At 37.1% G+C, this 17,201-nt stretch overlaps 1 protein-coding gene and 1 long non-coding RNA gene across 2 annotated transcripts in view; one reads left to right on the forward strand and one right to left on the reverse strand.

Annotated features, from left to right (window-relative positions):
* tnn (tenascin N) overlaps positions 1–15,392 on the forward strand; it is a 35,467-nt gene extending 20,075 nt beyond the window's left edge. The window contains exons 10-16 of the mRNA XM_004079245.4: positions 10,781–10,908; positions 11,516–11,654; positions 11,739–11,890; positions 12,117–12,213; positions 12,317–12,481; positions 12,794–12,957; positions 14,223–15,392. Of these exons, the coding sequence (XP_004079293.1) occupies positions 10,781–10,908; positions 11,516–11,654; positions 11,739–11,890; positions 12,117–12,213; positions 12,317–12,481; positions 12,794–12,957; positions 14,223–14,315 (938 nt within the window). The 3' untranslated portion in view covers positions 14,316–15,392. The remainder of the gene's footprint in view (positions 1–10,780; positions 10,909–11,515; positions 11,655–11,738; positions 11,891–12,116; positions 12,214–12,316; positions 12,482–12,793; positions 12,958–14,222) is intronic.
* LOC111949048 lies at positions 1,733–3,093 on the reverse strand. Its single transcript, XR_002875071.1, has 3 exons — positions 2,861–3,093; positions 2,420–2,481; positions 1,733–1,774 (listed from the first exon to the last, which is right to left on the reverse strand). It is a non-coding gene; the product is annotated as an uncharacterized LOC111949048 (long non-coding RNA).
* Positions 15,393–17,201: the final 1,809 nt, after the last annotated feature.

The following is a 17,201-nucleotide window of genomic DNA, read 5'->3' on the forward strand; positions in this document are numbered from 1 at the left end:
CCTTTAATCTGACTGCTGTGGGAGCAGACAGCTGTTGCTGTCTCCTTGCATTAATGTTTGAGAGGAAGTCAGCTGAAGAACTCTGAGCATTTTTCCAATTGGCTCTAAAAATGTAGCCGTGCGTCAAGGTCTATAATTTGAAGATATTTAAATTTTGTGATAAATTAGGGTTTCACAAAATCACCCATTTTTATTTTGACTCGATCAGGGGTAATTTAAAATAGATAAAGTTGAAATTTGTTTTCAACACTTTTCCAGGTTTCTTAAGATGAGATGTGCAAAAATGTTTGCTCCAATAACCATCCTCATACATCAAATGCCAGAAATGCCAACATTTGAGGTGAAAGAATTACAGATATTGATGGAGGCGGATATTTGAACAGACTCTTTAACGAGATCAGACTGCAGCGTTTAAATAGAAGCAACGTTTGTTCTGCAGCATTTTACTGCTCAGATATGGACACAAACATCTGGAGTTGCTAAACCCAAACAATATGAGATAAATGAGTTTCCCTGAGCAGCATCCCATGATGAGTCCTCCAGAAGTAAAGATACATGTACTGAGCAGTCAAGGACAAAGGTAAACTCCTGTTAACACACCAACAAAAACACCAAAGCTGTCTAATACATTTATCAACATTTGTTAATCTAAACTTTATGAATTTCCAGTACCAGTCTGTGAGGCAGAGAAAAATAAGCTTTTTTAGCCTGTTTAGAAAAATGTGTAATTTTTTTGTCACTATATGTTAGAAAATTTGGTAACGCTTTCTTTTACAGTAAAGTACTTACAGTGTACTTAAGTGGTATTTACATGGTACTTATAGTGTAACTACTGGGTACTTTCAGGGTACTTACATGGTACTTTTTTATGGAATTTACTGGGTACTTACAGTGTGTTTACATGGTACTTTCTATGGGACTTTACTGGGTACTTACATGGTACTTTTTGTGTCTACTCTGTACTTACATGGTACTTACTGTGTATTTATATGGTACTATTTGGTTCATACCTATGTGGTACATACTGGGTATTTATAATATTCTTACTGGGTATTTACATGTTGTGCAAAGGTGTCTTTTATGGTACTTACCACATGTAAGAACAAGGTAAGTACAAATAAAGTACCTTGACCTTTAGGTCTGCACTCGCTGCACGTTTCATGGTATTTACCATGAATTTACCACAGAAACTACCCCTTAAGTACAGTGAAACTGTAACTGTAAAAGAAAGTCAGCCCTATTTCCACTCAACTACATGGTACTTTCATTACTAAATACTGGGTATGTTCACTTGAATAGTACTTGGTACTTACCCCTTAAGTACACTGAAACTGTAACTGTAAAAGAAAGTCAGCCCTATTTCCACTCTATTACATGGTACTTTCAGTAGTAAATGCTGGGTATGTACACGTATTACCATCCCGTACAGTGTACATGAACACACTTGGTCTTCTGTCCTCACCACATGAGACAATGCTAACCTGTTGGTAAGGGTAAAGTAACTACATTGTAAAAACATATTCTGGCCTGATTACTTCTTGTAACATGAGGCAAGTTTAAAGAGAAACAAGACAGCTGTGAAAACAACAATCTTTAATATGATACATGTCTGCAGCATACAAAGTGTCATCACAATGAAATATGTTTTAAGTACAAAACAGTACAAAGGAGCATTCCAAAAAACACATTATTGGCCTGAGGGTCGTGCTTTTTGTCCATCAAAATTCTTTCAGCAGAGTTTGGTAACGGTGCAGGACTTCTTCAGGGTTTGTAACTGCAAGAAAATTCACAATATGAGCTCAAGTGAACATAAAAAGCATAACGACTTTGATAAAATACAAAATAAATTGTACTTATTTAATCATTTCTGTAATGAGTTTGATAAATTTCTGTGAATTCTTTATAGCTTTGACTGTAATGCTTGAAATTAATCAATTATCCTCATTTATGAACATGACAATAAATTATTCACAACTTTATATTTTAGTTACATAAACAAGAACAACAAAAAAGAAATCAAAAAGAAAAAAAATCAAAATTGCCATAAAAAAATCAAATTTGTTTAGACAAAGAATGACAAAAGCAATGTTTTAATTGGCAATTGCTGTGTGTATTTATTCTTTATAAATATTATTCGCACCTACAATTTGCATTAGCATGAAAAACATTGCAGTGTAAAAGAAAAGGAAAAAATAAATAAATAGGCAATTTCAAATTCAACACAGTTATTCACAAAAATATGTTTTAATTTTCAAACATTTACATTCACTGTTGGGTGGTATTGTTGTCTCTATCATATTTGAAAATAAATAAATAAATAAAAATAAAATAAAAACGGCGAAAGAAAAGAAAATGGGGAAACGGCATTTAAACTCTTCATTAATGTAAATAATATGTCCACTTGGAGGATTTAGCTTACTTTAGCTTACTCTCCTGTGGCTTCACGGATTCGTCTGGGATGTCTTCTTCACCATAGCTGATCTAAAGCGGTAAAAAGACGGAAGTACGTCATCATTATTTTAAATAAACGCCTTTCTTTGATTTTCCCAGAAAGACGTGCGCTCAGTCAAACGACCACAGAACAACAGACTTTATCATTTAGGCTACGTGCTTGTTTTACAGGTGCCTCTCTCCTGGTAAGTAACAAAAATGTTTGTAGATTTTCATTACAAACTTTGAAAATGTATACATGAAATAACTGAAATTATTGCAGCAAGGTAGACAGGCTCTTACGTCACGTTTCAAACACAGAGATAGCGGCTTGAAATCACGAGGTTAGCTTCTTTATAAAGTTTGATCAGTTTAAATATTTACATGTAATTTATCCAATATTTAAAAAAAAAAAAAAACACTGGCTTACCTGCCAGATGAAGAGAAATTCAAACTGTTGCGCGCGCCTCGAGGTTCTCCGGATTAATCTGCACGTTCACTTTGGGGGTAGTTGTGCTGCATTCAAGTGCGCTGGGAATTTGCAACTTTACTTCCCCTGCCATACTTAACAACAACACACACTCGGGGTGTTTTTAGTATTAAAACTAATTATTTAGCCTTGTTGTTTTACATATTTTCCTGACATTATATAATATATATTTAAAAAAGTTCATTTTTAGAACAATATTTAAAAAAAGTTAAGTTTTGAATAATTTATTATCATGTTTTTAAATGAGGATAGTACTTGATTAATTTCAAGCATTACAGTCAAAGCGATAAAAAAATTCATAGAGATTTATCAAACTCATTACAGAAATGATTAAATAAGTAAAATTTATTTTGTATTTCATCAAAGTCGTTATGCTTTTTATGTTCACTTGAGCTCATATTGTGAATTTTCTTGCAGTTACAAACCCTGAAGAAGTCCTGCACCTTTACCAAACTGGACAAAAAGCACGACCCTCAGGCCAATAATGTGTTTTTTAGAATTCTCCTTTGTACTGTTTTGTACTTAAAACCTATTTCATTGTGATGACACTTTGTATGCTGCAGACATGTATCATATTAAAGATTGTTGTTTTCACAGCTGTCTTGTTTCTCTTTAAACTTGCCTCATGTTACAAGAAGTAATCAGGCCAGTATATTTTTTTTTACAATGTAGTTACTTTACCCTTACCAACAGGTTAGCATTGTCTCATGTGGTGAGGTCAGAAGACCAAGTGTGTTCATGTACACTGTACGGGAAGGTAATAAGTGGCATTTACTACTGAAAGTACCATGTAATAGAGTGGAAATAGGTCTGACTTTCTTTTACAGTACAGTTTCATTGTACTTAAGGGGTAAGTACCAAGTACTATTCAAGTGAACATACCCGGTATTTAGTAATGAAAGTACCATGTAATAGAGTGGAAATAGGTCTGACTTTCTTTTACAGTACAGTTTCATTGTACTTAAGGGGTAAGTACCAAGTACTATTCAAGTGAACATACCCGGTATTTAGTAATGAAAGTACCATGTAGTTGAGTGGAAATAGGGCTGACTTTCTTTTACAGTTACAGTTTCACTGTACTTAAGAGGTAAGTACCAAGTACTATTCAAGTGAACATACCCAGTATTTAGTAAGGAAAGTACCATGTAGTTGAGTGGAAATAGGGCTGACTTTCTTTTACAGTTACAGTTTCACTGTACTTAAGGGGTAGTTTCTGTGGTAAATTCATGGTAAATACCATGAAACGTGCAGCGAGTGCAGACCTAAAGGTCAAGGTACTTTATTTGTACTTACCTTGTTCTTACATGTGGTAAGTACCATAAAAGACACCTTTGCACAACATGTAAATACCCAGTAAGAATATTATAAATACCCAGTATGTACCACATAGGTATGAACCAAATAGTACCATATAAATACACAGTAAGTACAATGTAAGTACAGAGTAGACACAAAAAGTACCATGTAAGTACCCAGTAAAGTACCATAGAAAGTACCATGTAAACACACTGTAAGTACCCAGTAAATTCCATAAAAAGTACCATGTAAGTACCCTGAAAGTACCCAGTAGTTACACTATAAGTACCATGTAAATACCACTTAAGTACACTGTAAGTACTGTACTGTAAAAGAAAGCGTTACCGAAAATTTTAATCTTTTTTTATTATTAAAAAAAGGACATTGCATATTAATGAACATTAAAAAACAAATGTAATATGCCGGATTTTAGCCACAGGCTACTTTCCATCTGCACTCCCATGGCAGGAAGAAATAAAACAGATTTCAAATGGAAGAAACTACACACAAGAACATAAACAGAGGCAAAACACAATGTACTAATTAGAAATAGAAAAAACTGTGTACATCTAAATAAAAATGGGAAAATCCGTGTCTGTATAGGAATAAAATGTTCGTTTTCCTGGTCATATATGATTACACATTTAAGATTTCTGAAGCCACAGTTTCTATTTTCTTTTGCAACACTTGAGAAGTTCATTTCCTAACATTTTATTCAGCCGTGTCTGCAAGAATGCAAGAATTTCTTGCAACTGCTTAATTATCATGAAAAGATTGTTTTTTTTCTGATTTGTTTTGTATCCATTTTAGACAATGGCTCTGAGAAAGAGACAGAAGGCAGAGCTGGAGGTGGAAGAGCTGACGATGTTGAGGTTCTCTTTGGGAGTTAAGAAAATGGATAGAATCAGGAATAAATAAAACAGATGAAGTTTGGTGAGGAGGATGGAGAGGATAAGATTAGATGGCGGTCTATGATTTGCTGTGGGGACATTCGAAGGGAGCAGCCCAAAAGCCAAAGAAGACTCATCTATTCAGCTTCAAACTAGATTTTAGCAGAACCACCTTATCATCTGCTTTTGGAAATGGATGCTCTGGCTGATGTCTAAACATATAGGATTCTATTTCTGTCCATGGAGAAACTGATGTTCACATCTCTGAAAGTTACCATAGAGGAATAGCATAAAGGCAAAAAAAAGTACTTCTCATAGTTTGAGTGGTTTCAGGGTCAGAATATTGTGGAAGCATCTTCATTGTGTTTATCTGGCTCACTAAAGAAAACCCACCTATCAAGAGTCTTAACACAAGCTGGGGCAGGTTTTAAATCCGTTTTTTCAAAAGCCCATTATTTAAGAGCGGCTCTTATCCATATTTCAAGTTATTTAAAAAACAAAGCAATTATTTTGTAAATCTAAAGCAACTGCAGTAGCATCCCGCATAACTGTTAAAATTAGTGTGTTTAGGGATTTTATTGATGTGTTCCTGCATCAGTTCATCCCTGTTTTTCTATAGAGTCAGAGAAGGGGAAGCCAAAACATCATCCCCAATTACTCACAACAGCTCTGCTTGAGCAGGCCCGAGCCTGCTTAGAGGTGTGATCCACATGGGTAGGAACAACCTTGTGCTCTCCTCTACTAGTCAAGCTGGCATTACAAAGAGAAAACCCTGGACCATTTTTAACCGCTTGGAGAATCTGATCTATTATGTATGTATATATATATATATATATATATATATATATATATATATATATATATATATATATATAGTGTACGCTCAGTGACAGGGTCAAAACAGCCGAGCAGACCCACCAAGGCTGGAAACTGAACAGTACTGGAAAAGTATATGGGAGAAAGAGACAGCACATAACAGCAATGCCCAGTGGCTGGTCTCTCTGAGAAAAGAACATAGCAACCTCCCTGAACAGAATCCAGTAACCATCACAGTGGCAGACATCCAAGAAAGAGTCTCAGGTATGAAGAACTGGACAGCACCGGGCCCTGACATGATACAGGCCTACTGGCTAAAGAAGCTTACCGCACTCCACGAGCGCCTGGCAGCACAAATGAACCAGCTGCTAAGAGATGGGACTCACCCCGAATGGCTAACGGAAGGGCGAACAATCCTGATCCAGAAGGATCCCTCAAAGGGTGCAGTCCCATCCAACTACCGGCCAATAACCTGTCTGTCCACAACATGGAAGCTCATGTCAGGCATCATTGCAACCAAGATAAATAGGCACATGGATCAATTCATGAGTAACACACAGAAGGGCATTGGTAGAGACTCCAGAGGAGCCAAACACCAACTCCTGGTCGACAGAACAGTCGCTCAAGACTGCAAGTCACGACACACCAACCTGTGCACAGCCTGGATTGATTACAAGAAGGCCTATGACTCAATGCCACACACATGGATCACTGAATGCTTGGAGCTGTACAACATCAACAGGACTCTAAGAGCCTTCATAGGAAACTCAATGAAGCTGTGGAAAACCACCCTTGAAGCCAATGGGAAGCCACTTGCACAAGTGTCCATCAAATGTGGGATATACCAAGGTGATACTCTGTCCCCACTGCTGTTCTGCATAGGTCTGAACCCCCTCAGCCAAATAATCACCAAGACTGGCTATGGATACCGACTCAGAAATGGGGCCAACGTCAGTCACCTCCTCTACATGGATGACATCAAGCTATATGCCAAGAGCGAGCGTGACATTGACTCCCTGATCCACACCACCAGGATCTACAGTACTGACATTGGGATGTCATTCGGGCTCGAGAAATGCAGCCGGATGGTGACTAAGAGAGGCAAGGTAGTCCACACAGGAGGGGTCTCACTCCCAGAAGGAACAATAGCAGACATCGAGGACAGTTACAAGTACCTTGGAATTCCACAGGCAAATGGCAACCTGGAGCAGGCAACAAGGAAAGCTGCAACAGCTAAATACCTCCAACGAGTAAGGCAAGTCCTGAGAAGCCAGCTCAATGGCAAAAATAAGACCCGGGCAATAAACAGCTACGCACTGCCAGTTATCAGATACCCTGCAGGAATAATAAGATGGCCAAAGGAAGAGATACAGACCACGGATGTTAAGACACGAAAGCTCCTTACCATGCATGGAGGGTTCCATCCCAAATCCAGCACCCTGAGACTGTATGCTAGCCGCAAGGAAGGAGGCCGAGGACTAGTGAGCGTAGAAGCCACTATCCAGGATGAAACATCCAAGATCCATGAGTACATCAAGCTCAAGGCCCCAACTGACAGTGTGCTCAGTGAATGTCTCAGGCAATGGAGAGCAGAGGATACAGTGCTGGAGGACAGATCCTCATGGGAGGACAAACCCCTGCATGGGATGTACCACCGGACCATAACTGAAGTGGCTGATATCAAGAAGTCCTACCAATGGCTAGAAAGGGCTGGCCTACAGGACAGCACCGAAGCGCTCATCCTGGCAGCCCAGGAACAAGCCCTGAGCACCAGAGCGATAGAGGCTCAGATCTACCACACCAGACAAGACCCAAGGTGTAGGCTGTGCAAAGAGGCGCCTGAAACAATCCAGCACATAACTGCAGGGTGTAAGATGCTGGCAGGGAAAGCATACATGGAGCGCCACAATCAAGTGGCTGGAATAATATACAGGAACATGTGTGCAGAATATGAACTGGAAACCCCAAGGTCAAAATGGGAAACACCTCTGAAGGTGGTAGAGAATGAGAGGGCAAAGATCCTGTGGGACTTCCAGATCCAGACTGATAGGATGGTGATGGCGAACCAACCAGACATTGTAGTGGTGGATAAAGAACAGAGGAAAGCTGTTGTGGTGGATGTGGCAGTGCCAAGCGATGGGAACATCAGGAAGAAGGAACATGAGAAACTGGAGAAATACCAGGGACTCAGAGAAGAACTGGAGAAAGCATGGAAAGTAAAGGTGACAGTGGTGCCTGTGGTAATTGGAGCACTTGGGGCAGTAACCCCCAAGCTGGAGGAGTGGCTACAACAGATACCTGGAAAGACCTCAGACACCTCAGTCCAGAAAAGCGCAGTGCTGGGAACAGTTCAGATACTGCGCAGGACCCTCAAGCTCCCAGGCCTCTGGTAGAGGACCCGAGCTTGGAGGAGAAACCACCCGCGGAGGGTGAGAGGGGCGTTTTTTTTTTATTTTTATACGCAAATAGAAAAACACATTTTTATGTCAGAATGCTTAAAAAGCACTTGTATTATTTATCAAGTTTCTTAAAATATTTGAAAACTGTACAGGCAGATGTTAAAAATACTTTGTTTGCATCAATTCACTGATTTGAGTCAAACAAGTGTTAATTGCAATTTCAAGACAAATTCTGATTAAATAAAAAAAACAAAAATAGAAGTCCCAGATGAGATCATTTGTGCTTTACATCAACACAGTAAAGATTATATGTTGAAAATCAAAAAAAGGAAGAAAAAAAACTAAATAAAACAAAAGCTCAGAATAATCTGCTCTCTGCAAAGCAGGTGTTGACAGAAGGTGGAGCAGGTCACTGACCAGATCCTTTTAATAAAAAAGATCTTAGTTTCGAACTTCTGTTAATAATTTCTACTCTGCCTGAGTTAACTGACATGTGGCCTTAATTTGAAGGAACTAGAACAGAAGCCAAAGCAGACCCGTTTCCTTGAAAACCTTTTTAGGTGTTGAAATACGAAAGGCGCTACACCGCTGAGATGAAAGGGAACAAGATCCACAAAAATGTCCTCTTTATCAGAAGCCTTTTGATCGACAGTTAGGTTGTAGAATCCTGCAGTTATTGGTACTTTATGTGCTCACACATTGTATTTGGTGAAGCTGTTTTTTTTACTTTGGAAGTCATGACAGATTACCTAGATGAGAATATTGGATTTAGCTATCTATTTTATGATGAATCTTATTGAAGATTTTGTAACTCAAGTTTTTGGTGTGTGTTCATTTGTTAGGGGCCATGTACTACAATAATGACACAAGAGAGAAGCTGTTTTGTATGTGATTTAGCTACGTCACATCTGCAGTCCCACTGCGTGCCAACACGGCAACAAAACACACAACAACCATATCAAACCTTTGATCCTGGGAAAATGGAAGTGGAGATTATTTGTCAAAGGTTTCCTTGCGATAGTTATTTTTGCAAACATTATATTGACTTGAATAGAAATTTTCCAAACAGAACTGAATTTCCTTATTCGTTGTGCAACAAGAAAAAAGAACTATAATGAGAACGGGAAGAGGTTGGCTGTTGGGGATATACTTTTTTTGAGGGAGAATATTTTAAAAAATTCTATAGACATCTTCAGGATAGTTTCAACATCTGATGGCTTTAATAAAGAAGACACAACATCTATTGGGAAGCAAGCAGCTAATTGGAGATGTGGACTTTGGGGTTGTTATTATCCATTCATAAGATTTTGACAAAATGCACACTACGTCTCAATCTGAAAAAAATACGAATAATCTGTGTAAATTTCTTGAACGGCCAAAGTTAACAATTACTAATTTATTTAGCAGCCAAAGTAAAGAATTGTAATCCTTTAGAATATTATTCTATGTTCTAAATATATTTATTATTTCTTTATCCAATAAAACTTGGATTTATTAGACCAGAAGGCTCTTCAAAGGTCAACAAAGTTCCCACTCTCCCAGAAAATGCCTCAGACAGGAGAGGCCGTCCCCACATGTGAGCGGCTTGCAACAAGGCCATCTTTGTGTTGGCCAGATGATCTGTAAAATCCTCCGGGAGCTGGAATTGAAAGCTGGATCATATTCAAGTAATCATCAAACAGTCGAGCTTTAGATTACAAACCTGTCTGATCATAACTCCTCAGAAACCTTCATGATGCGGTTAAAAAAACAACAACAACATTACTGTGGTATAAGGTACAGATGAAAGTTTTTGTTTTTACATTTGTTTCTTTTTGACCTCGTGAAAGGCACCATGAAATTGTCCATTGGACTGGGTAAAACCAACAATACTCTGCTGAAGAAGTATTTGGCTCCACTGTTGATTCAGTTCATAATGACTTTGTCACTCCCTCTTTAAAAAAAAAAAAACAAAAAAAAAAAAACTGAGGGTTGATGACTTTTATGATAATTTGGAAATGAAGATTTATAATCATCTATGAGGATTTTGCACCTTATGTTGACTCTTCCTTCAATCTGTAGAGCCATGGGAGCTTTCATCCCCCATTGTTCAGGCTGACATCCCCATGTCAGGCGAATTATCTCAGCGTCTGTTTGAGGTCAAACTCTCAAAGCATTTAAATTAGCGAGAGTGTAACTATCAGCTTATTTGTAAAGTGTGGATGAGCCGGCAGATGGCACTAGTCTTTGGTTGTGTAAATTAGGTAGAAACAGTATGAAAAGCTACGCAAGATAATATTTCCAGCTGGTAAAGAAAATAAACTGTATAGGAGTGTATTGTAATAGTCAAAAATTACACTAAATCTGAATTTAAATTACTGATAATAAAATTAAAACAAAAATGTGTAACTGCAAAAATATTGTCCATCCAGATAAAACTGAAAATAATCTCTGATGATGTACAATAATCCACTCTGCAGAGATTGATTCTCCAAAGGACCTGAGGGCGTCTGACGTTACTTTGGAAACTGCTACTTTGACTTGGACTCCTCCTCTGGCAGACATTGATGGTTACATCCTTACCTACAGAGATGAGGGTCTGATGGAGGTACAGAGCATTGATTTATCACAATATTGACATACACATTCTTTAAACGAAACATAAGTAGATGCATATGTGTATATATTTTTGCTGGTGTTTTTTGGCAGACACAGTCAAGTCATACACTACATTTAGTGCATTATATTTTACCTATTTTTTCACTAAATCAAAGCAAAGTGCTCTTTCTTCACATATGTCGTGATTTATGAAGAACACCTTTTGTGCCTAAATTTTTGTGTGGTGAATAAAAACTGTCCTCTCTGAGCTAAGTCTGCTGAAGGTTGAGGCTGATTTCACCACTCACACAAACTGCATGTTCAGGCAAAACACTGTGAAACACTGCCCTCTTGTGGCCACAAATATACTATTTTTTTTCAGGGCTCTGCAAATAGCTAACATCATGTTACAGAAATTACCATCTGCTAGTCTAAATGTAGTTGTTTGGTTTAATTTGACCAGTTTTCTATTAAGCATTTGTTGCACTGCATTAAATTTGAATATCTTTTTTTTATGGCAATAGGTTTAAAACCCTTAATTAAAATAGAATGACTTGAATTCTTGAATGAATTGAATTCATTTTTGTGTTGTTGTTGTCTTCTTTTGTTGTGATCAGACTGTTGAAAAGCAGATAAGAGGTAGCGGGAGCAGCTTTTTTGCTTCTAACTTGAAGTCAGGAAAGAAATACATTGTGACCATCATTGCATATAAAGGCAACAAGAGAAGCAAAGTTGCGGAGACCATCTTCAAAACAGGTCGGTTCACAAATAATAGACTTTGTAATGTTTGATGTAAACGTAGGAATTCCATTTCATTCATACGTCACATTCTGCCATCAGTTGGTGTTCTGTACCCTTTCCCAATGGACTGTGTTCAGACCATGAAGAATGGGAATAAGAAGAGTGGCATCTATAGTATTTACATCAACAATGACCGGGATAAACCAATAGAGGTTTACTGTGACATGGACACAGATGGAGGCGGTTGGCTGGTAAAAACTGTTAATGAAGTTCAGTCTAAAAGATAACAAATATTTTTAACCAACTGTTTATACTTTTCAGTTTCTTTTAGAACTTTGTTAATAAAATGTTAAAAATACATATTTTAAATTGATGTGATACATTTTTTTATCGTACTGAAGGACTGGGCCTGTGAGGCTGGTTGTTTAAAGCCCTTAGAGTCTGGATGTTGCTCTGAAGTGTGCGCTCTGCTTTCAGGTGCTTCAGAGACGTAACAGTGGCAGGCTGGACTTCATGAAACGCTGGAAGCAGTACATTGCAGGCTTTGGCAACATGACTGATGAATTCTGGCTTGGTGAGCATTCTTTCATGGGGAAAAATCTCTGCTCACAAAAACATTCTTGGATGAACAACAACTAAGAATCTTTTTTTTTTTACCCAACTGTTTATTCTTGCAGGAAATGAGAAGATATATGAACTTACCAACACTCCAACTCAGTATGAGCTGAGGTTTGACTTGGGCCTGGGTTCAGAGAGAGCTTATGCTGTCTATGACAGCTTTAAGATTGGGACGGTGAAGCAGAAGTACAAACTTGCTATTGGCAAATACAAAGGAACGGCAGGTGAGATTTAGAGGTCTTAAATATTCGTTATAAGTTTTTTCCTTAATTAAAATGAAAGTAAAAATTCGTTATAATTAAGGTAAAAAAAGCATATTGTGATACAGACAGAGCAAAGTATGGTAATTTTTTTTAAGAACTGGACACTTGACATGTATTAGCATTCTATTTGATAAATGTTTTGAAATACTTTTTAAAAGTCATCTTACTCTGAAAAACTTACTCTGAAAGTCAACTATTAATTATATTAATTGGTACTTGCATTCTTTTCATTATGGAAAACAAACATTGAAAATTGAAATAAATGATCTCTAGGTGATGCAATGACCTATCATCAGGACCGGGCGTGGACAACTGTGGATTCAGATAATGATATAGCTTTGGGTAACTGTGCCCTGACCCACCGTGGTGCCTGGTGGTACAAAAACTGTCACCTGGCTAATCTCAATGGAAGATGGGATGACACCAGGCACAGCATGGTGAGTATATGAAAAAGATTACCTTAATTCTTGGTGTTTTGGCCCAAAGGGCACCTTTAACTTGTTTCCTCATTGTAAAGTCATACTAGTCTAACATGTTTGGTTGGCCTTTTTGGTACAGATGCACTGCTTTTTCTCAAAGATCAAAGCCTAATTTATTGATGACCATATGAGAACTAGACCTAGTGAGTGTGACGTCCCCCACAGAAAATGGCTTACTCCAACAAAATGAAGTCAGTTCATTTTTTGTGTGTGATATGGATGCTACCATGTTAGAGCCAGACGTTGGGAGTAAGGAAGGAGTCGGTCTTATTCAGCGTTTCTATGGCAACCGCTCTCACCAATCGGGTATGAGCTTGTTGGAAGTCCACACCCTCACCCTCATCACTCAAAAGCGGACTGAAATAATGTGATACAACAAAATCATGGGGCTCTCCAGGTGTTTTACACAAAAAGTCAAGGGTGAATACAATAAAATGTAAATATAGAATGTAAAACATAAAAAGAACTAAATATGTAAAATAAAATATATTAATGTATTGCAGATATACATAATTGCACTTCCTGAGCCAACTCAGTAGAATCTGTCATCCAACTGTTTTAAACTTTGTACGTGGGGACCTGGAGGCACCGCATAATTTTATTGAGACATCTCATTGGTTTCTCAATAGAGGTCTATGGGATTTTGGTTTCTCGGAACCCGGGGCACTTCCTGTTTTAAGCGCAGTGGGTAGGGCTTACTCTGTCTAGTTCTCATGTAGAGTTAATGATTAAGACCTTATGAGCAAAACATGGAAGTGAAACTTCTCATTGTTGTTTGCTTTGGATTATTGGGTTGAAGCAAGAATGTCAGAATGTCATGGGCTGAAAGAAAACAGACGTCTCACAATTGTGAATGTTTTTGTTCAGGCTGATGGGGAAACAACAACAATAAAAACAGTTATTATGTCTGAGGGAGACTGATGCTGCAGGACAGGCCAGGGATTTTTTTTTACTCTGGTCAAGATTTCATAAATAAAATTACAGTTGCAGATGTTTCCCACAATGTTTGTCGCCAAGATTTAATATCAAGTTTGCAAAATTAAGCCAGGGGCTGGTATTCACGAGTATTATTGTTTGCCTCTCTGCCTGTCTTTCATGCAATATCACTGTTAAGTGACTTTTTCTGCTCGTTGTTACTCTCCTGGTTTAAAGAATCCCTTCTCCTTTTTCATTTCCCTCTGCTCTTTATTTTTTTTTTGTCTTCTCACCTTATACACCATCAGGGAGTGAATTGGAAACCGTGGAAGGGCTTCGAAACGTCCCTCGACTTCACAGAGATGAAGATCCGACCTGCAGGAGCCATGTCCAGCAGCTAGAGATGATCGCTTGTTGGCACAGAGAAAAGTCAATCTTCAAACAGCCTTAAAAAAATGAAAGGAAAAGGTCTAAACCACATCAGATGCAATCTCTTACATTGACTTGTAATCACACTAAGTTTTGATCTTTCTGTACATATGTAGATACAAACAACACTCTGCACTATGTGTCTTACAAGTCTCCTTTCCCCTCGGTGCTTCAGATCTTATCTGCTTTAGGAGAAAGAAGGCATATTCATTGGTGATAAATTGTTTTAAATGAAATCAGAAATGCAAAAATTTAGTGTGATTATTGGAAGCGGTTAATTAAGAAACTATATTTTTTTCTTAAATGTGTCTAAATAGTATTTGTAGCTTATATTGAGATAACTGTTTTACAAAAAATATTCATTTTAAGTCAAGAATACATTCATGAAAAACAAAACAGAATTTTTCTTCAAACAGTAGTATTTCGGTCAAAAATGAACTAAAAGCATGATGCTTTAATGGACATTTTTAGTCTTTTGAGTTTAAACAACTTTTAAACTCTTAGATCTCAAAAGTAATGTTAAGTTTTATAACAGGATTTTCAAAAACTCATATCCAACATTTGTAGAACATTAGAAATCATTATTTTCTATCATTATTTTCATTAAGAAAACTTTCTTTTTTCTCTTCAGATTTCCAAAATGTTTTGACACAAATTTTACTTACTGTTTGAACATAGATATACTACATATTTAAAATCAAATGCCATAAAACTGTAACATTTCAGCTGATTCTTCTTCACAATGTTGAAAAGAAATGGCATGTATTTTTCCTCTAATGATCTTCATGAAGTGGCTTGAGGATTTTTTTTTCCTCACCGCTGCAACAGTTTTACTACTTTGCATGAATGTGTTAATAAAACGATTCTTCTTTTGAGTTACATCCCAGAATAAAAATATGATCGTCTTTGCTTCAATTTCGCCTTAAAAAGCCACTACATGGAGTCAGAAACATTGCCTTAACTCTGCTTTCCAACTGAAAAATTGATTATTTTTTCTTCATTTTTTTCTCAACATCATGCTAATGCATTAAACTTTGCCTTTTCATTCACATGAGACTAATTTGATTTTTCTTCTGGGTTCAGATGCAACAAATGAGAGTTAAATGATCATACTTCCACCACCACATTTTAGAAATGTTCTTTTTTTAAATCATATTTAGTAAATTGAAACATAAAAATGGAATAAAAACGCCATTTTTTTAAACAAACTGTTTGACCCTCATGATCCCGTCAGACATTGCCTTTTCTCCTCATATCTCATATCACTGTTTTTATGTGTTCAAATATATATTTTCAAGTGTGAAACAAGCTTTTAGCTATCATCTTAGGGCACAAAATCTTACCCAGTTTCCACCACAAGAGGTTTTGGTTGATCAAAAGTCCTCAGGAAGAACATGGGTGTTGAATTATTTGTGCACAAGCTGTCTGGGTGTAAATGATTCCACCTAACCTCTTAAGACATGGTTGTTTAATCTATTCCATCCCAGTAAGCATCAAAAAAGACTTTTCTTAGATCGTGAGAACCGTCCTTTTTTCAGAAGGGGTTCTGGATAATAATTAAAGGCTGTGTGTTGTAAAGGACTGAGTTTTATAGAATCTTGTTTCTTAGATAAAACAAGTCTTCCACTCAGACTGCGTAATGGAAAAAAACACCCAGTCCTCATTTTTAACATGGTTAAAATCATAGCCGATATGTCCTTAACCTTTATTGAGCCTTATATAAAAATTTGAATGTTTTTGTTACAGAAAAAAAAATCTGTTATGATTTTGTCAGTATTTGTTTATCTTATTCTACTTTTAACTGTTAAGAGGTTAAAAGATTTCTTAGACTTGATTAAAAAAAATAGATCCAATATTTTTGTAAAATATCCATAGCTTTGCTTCAGTGACCAATATATCAAGCTATTTGTGGTTCCACATTGGGTTTGAACTGCACTATTAATGAGATTAAATCATCTTAGCCTAAGGGAACTTCATTAACCTTGTCTGCTTTCACAAGCACAGCAGTGTCCATCAGCACTCTGTGAAATTTTAATCTGTTCTAAGAAGTAGTTGAGAGCAATTAAACTGATTTTGTTCAATTGCAGGACAAGGCATATCAGAACTGTATTTATTTGTTATTGATTTATTTGCTGTATTAATTTTTTTCATTTAAAGTTGCATCGAGAATGAAGAACCAGTGTCCTAACTAGTTGCGCTTGGAGGAAGTGTTTCCGTCTGGTTTCATATGGGTTTCCCAACCTCCACTTTACAGATTTAGATCTCCTTGTCTGTGTGGGCCGGCAAAAATACAAACCCCTGATGAATCACCTAAGTGTTGATTCACCATGTCAGACAAAGCAGATGACTAAAAGGTTACGGGATTTGTTCTCAGAGCATTTTTTTCCAAATTCTTACAAGACAAATTTCCCTCAGTTGTTCTATGCACAGTTTTAATACAAACTGTTGAAATTAGTGATTTTGTGCTGTGCTTACCAACCTGTGTCTTTACGTTACTTACTTGAATGGTTTATTTTCTTCTACTAACAGAAAGAGAGAAGAAAATCAAGGGGAAAAAAAGAAAGATACAAATCAAATTATTTCACATTTAAAAAAAAAAAAAAAAAAGTCCCACAACGGTGGAATGGATTGAAGCGTTTTGGGTGAAATCCTCATACCGAACAAGCAAAAGACACCAATGAGGAGGAAAACTCCCTCAAAAAGGTTGAAAGATTAAGAAGAAGTCTCCAGCAGAAGCAGACTCGGTGATGGTGACCCATATGCTGAGGGCAGATGAGGCATCTGGACATAAATTCTTCTCTTTTGAAACGTTTCACGTAAAGTGAACACATTAAATCCAGATGTCATGACTTAACTTC

This window comes from Oryzias latipes, chromosome 17, assembly GCF_002234675.1.
Source record: "Oryzias latipes chromosome 17, ASM223467v1".
Lineage (NCBI taxonomy): Eukaryota > Metazoa > Chordata > Actinopteri > Beloniformes > Adrianichthyidae > Oryzias > Oryzias latipes.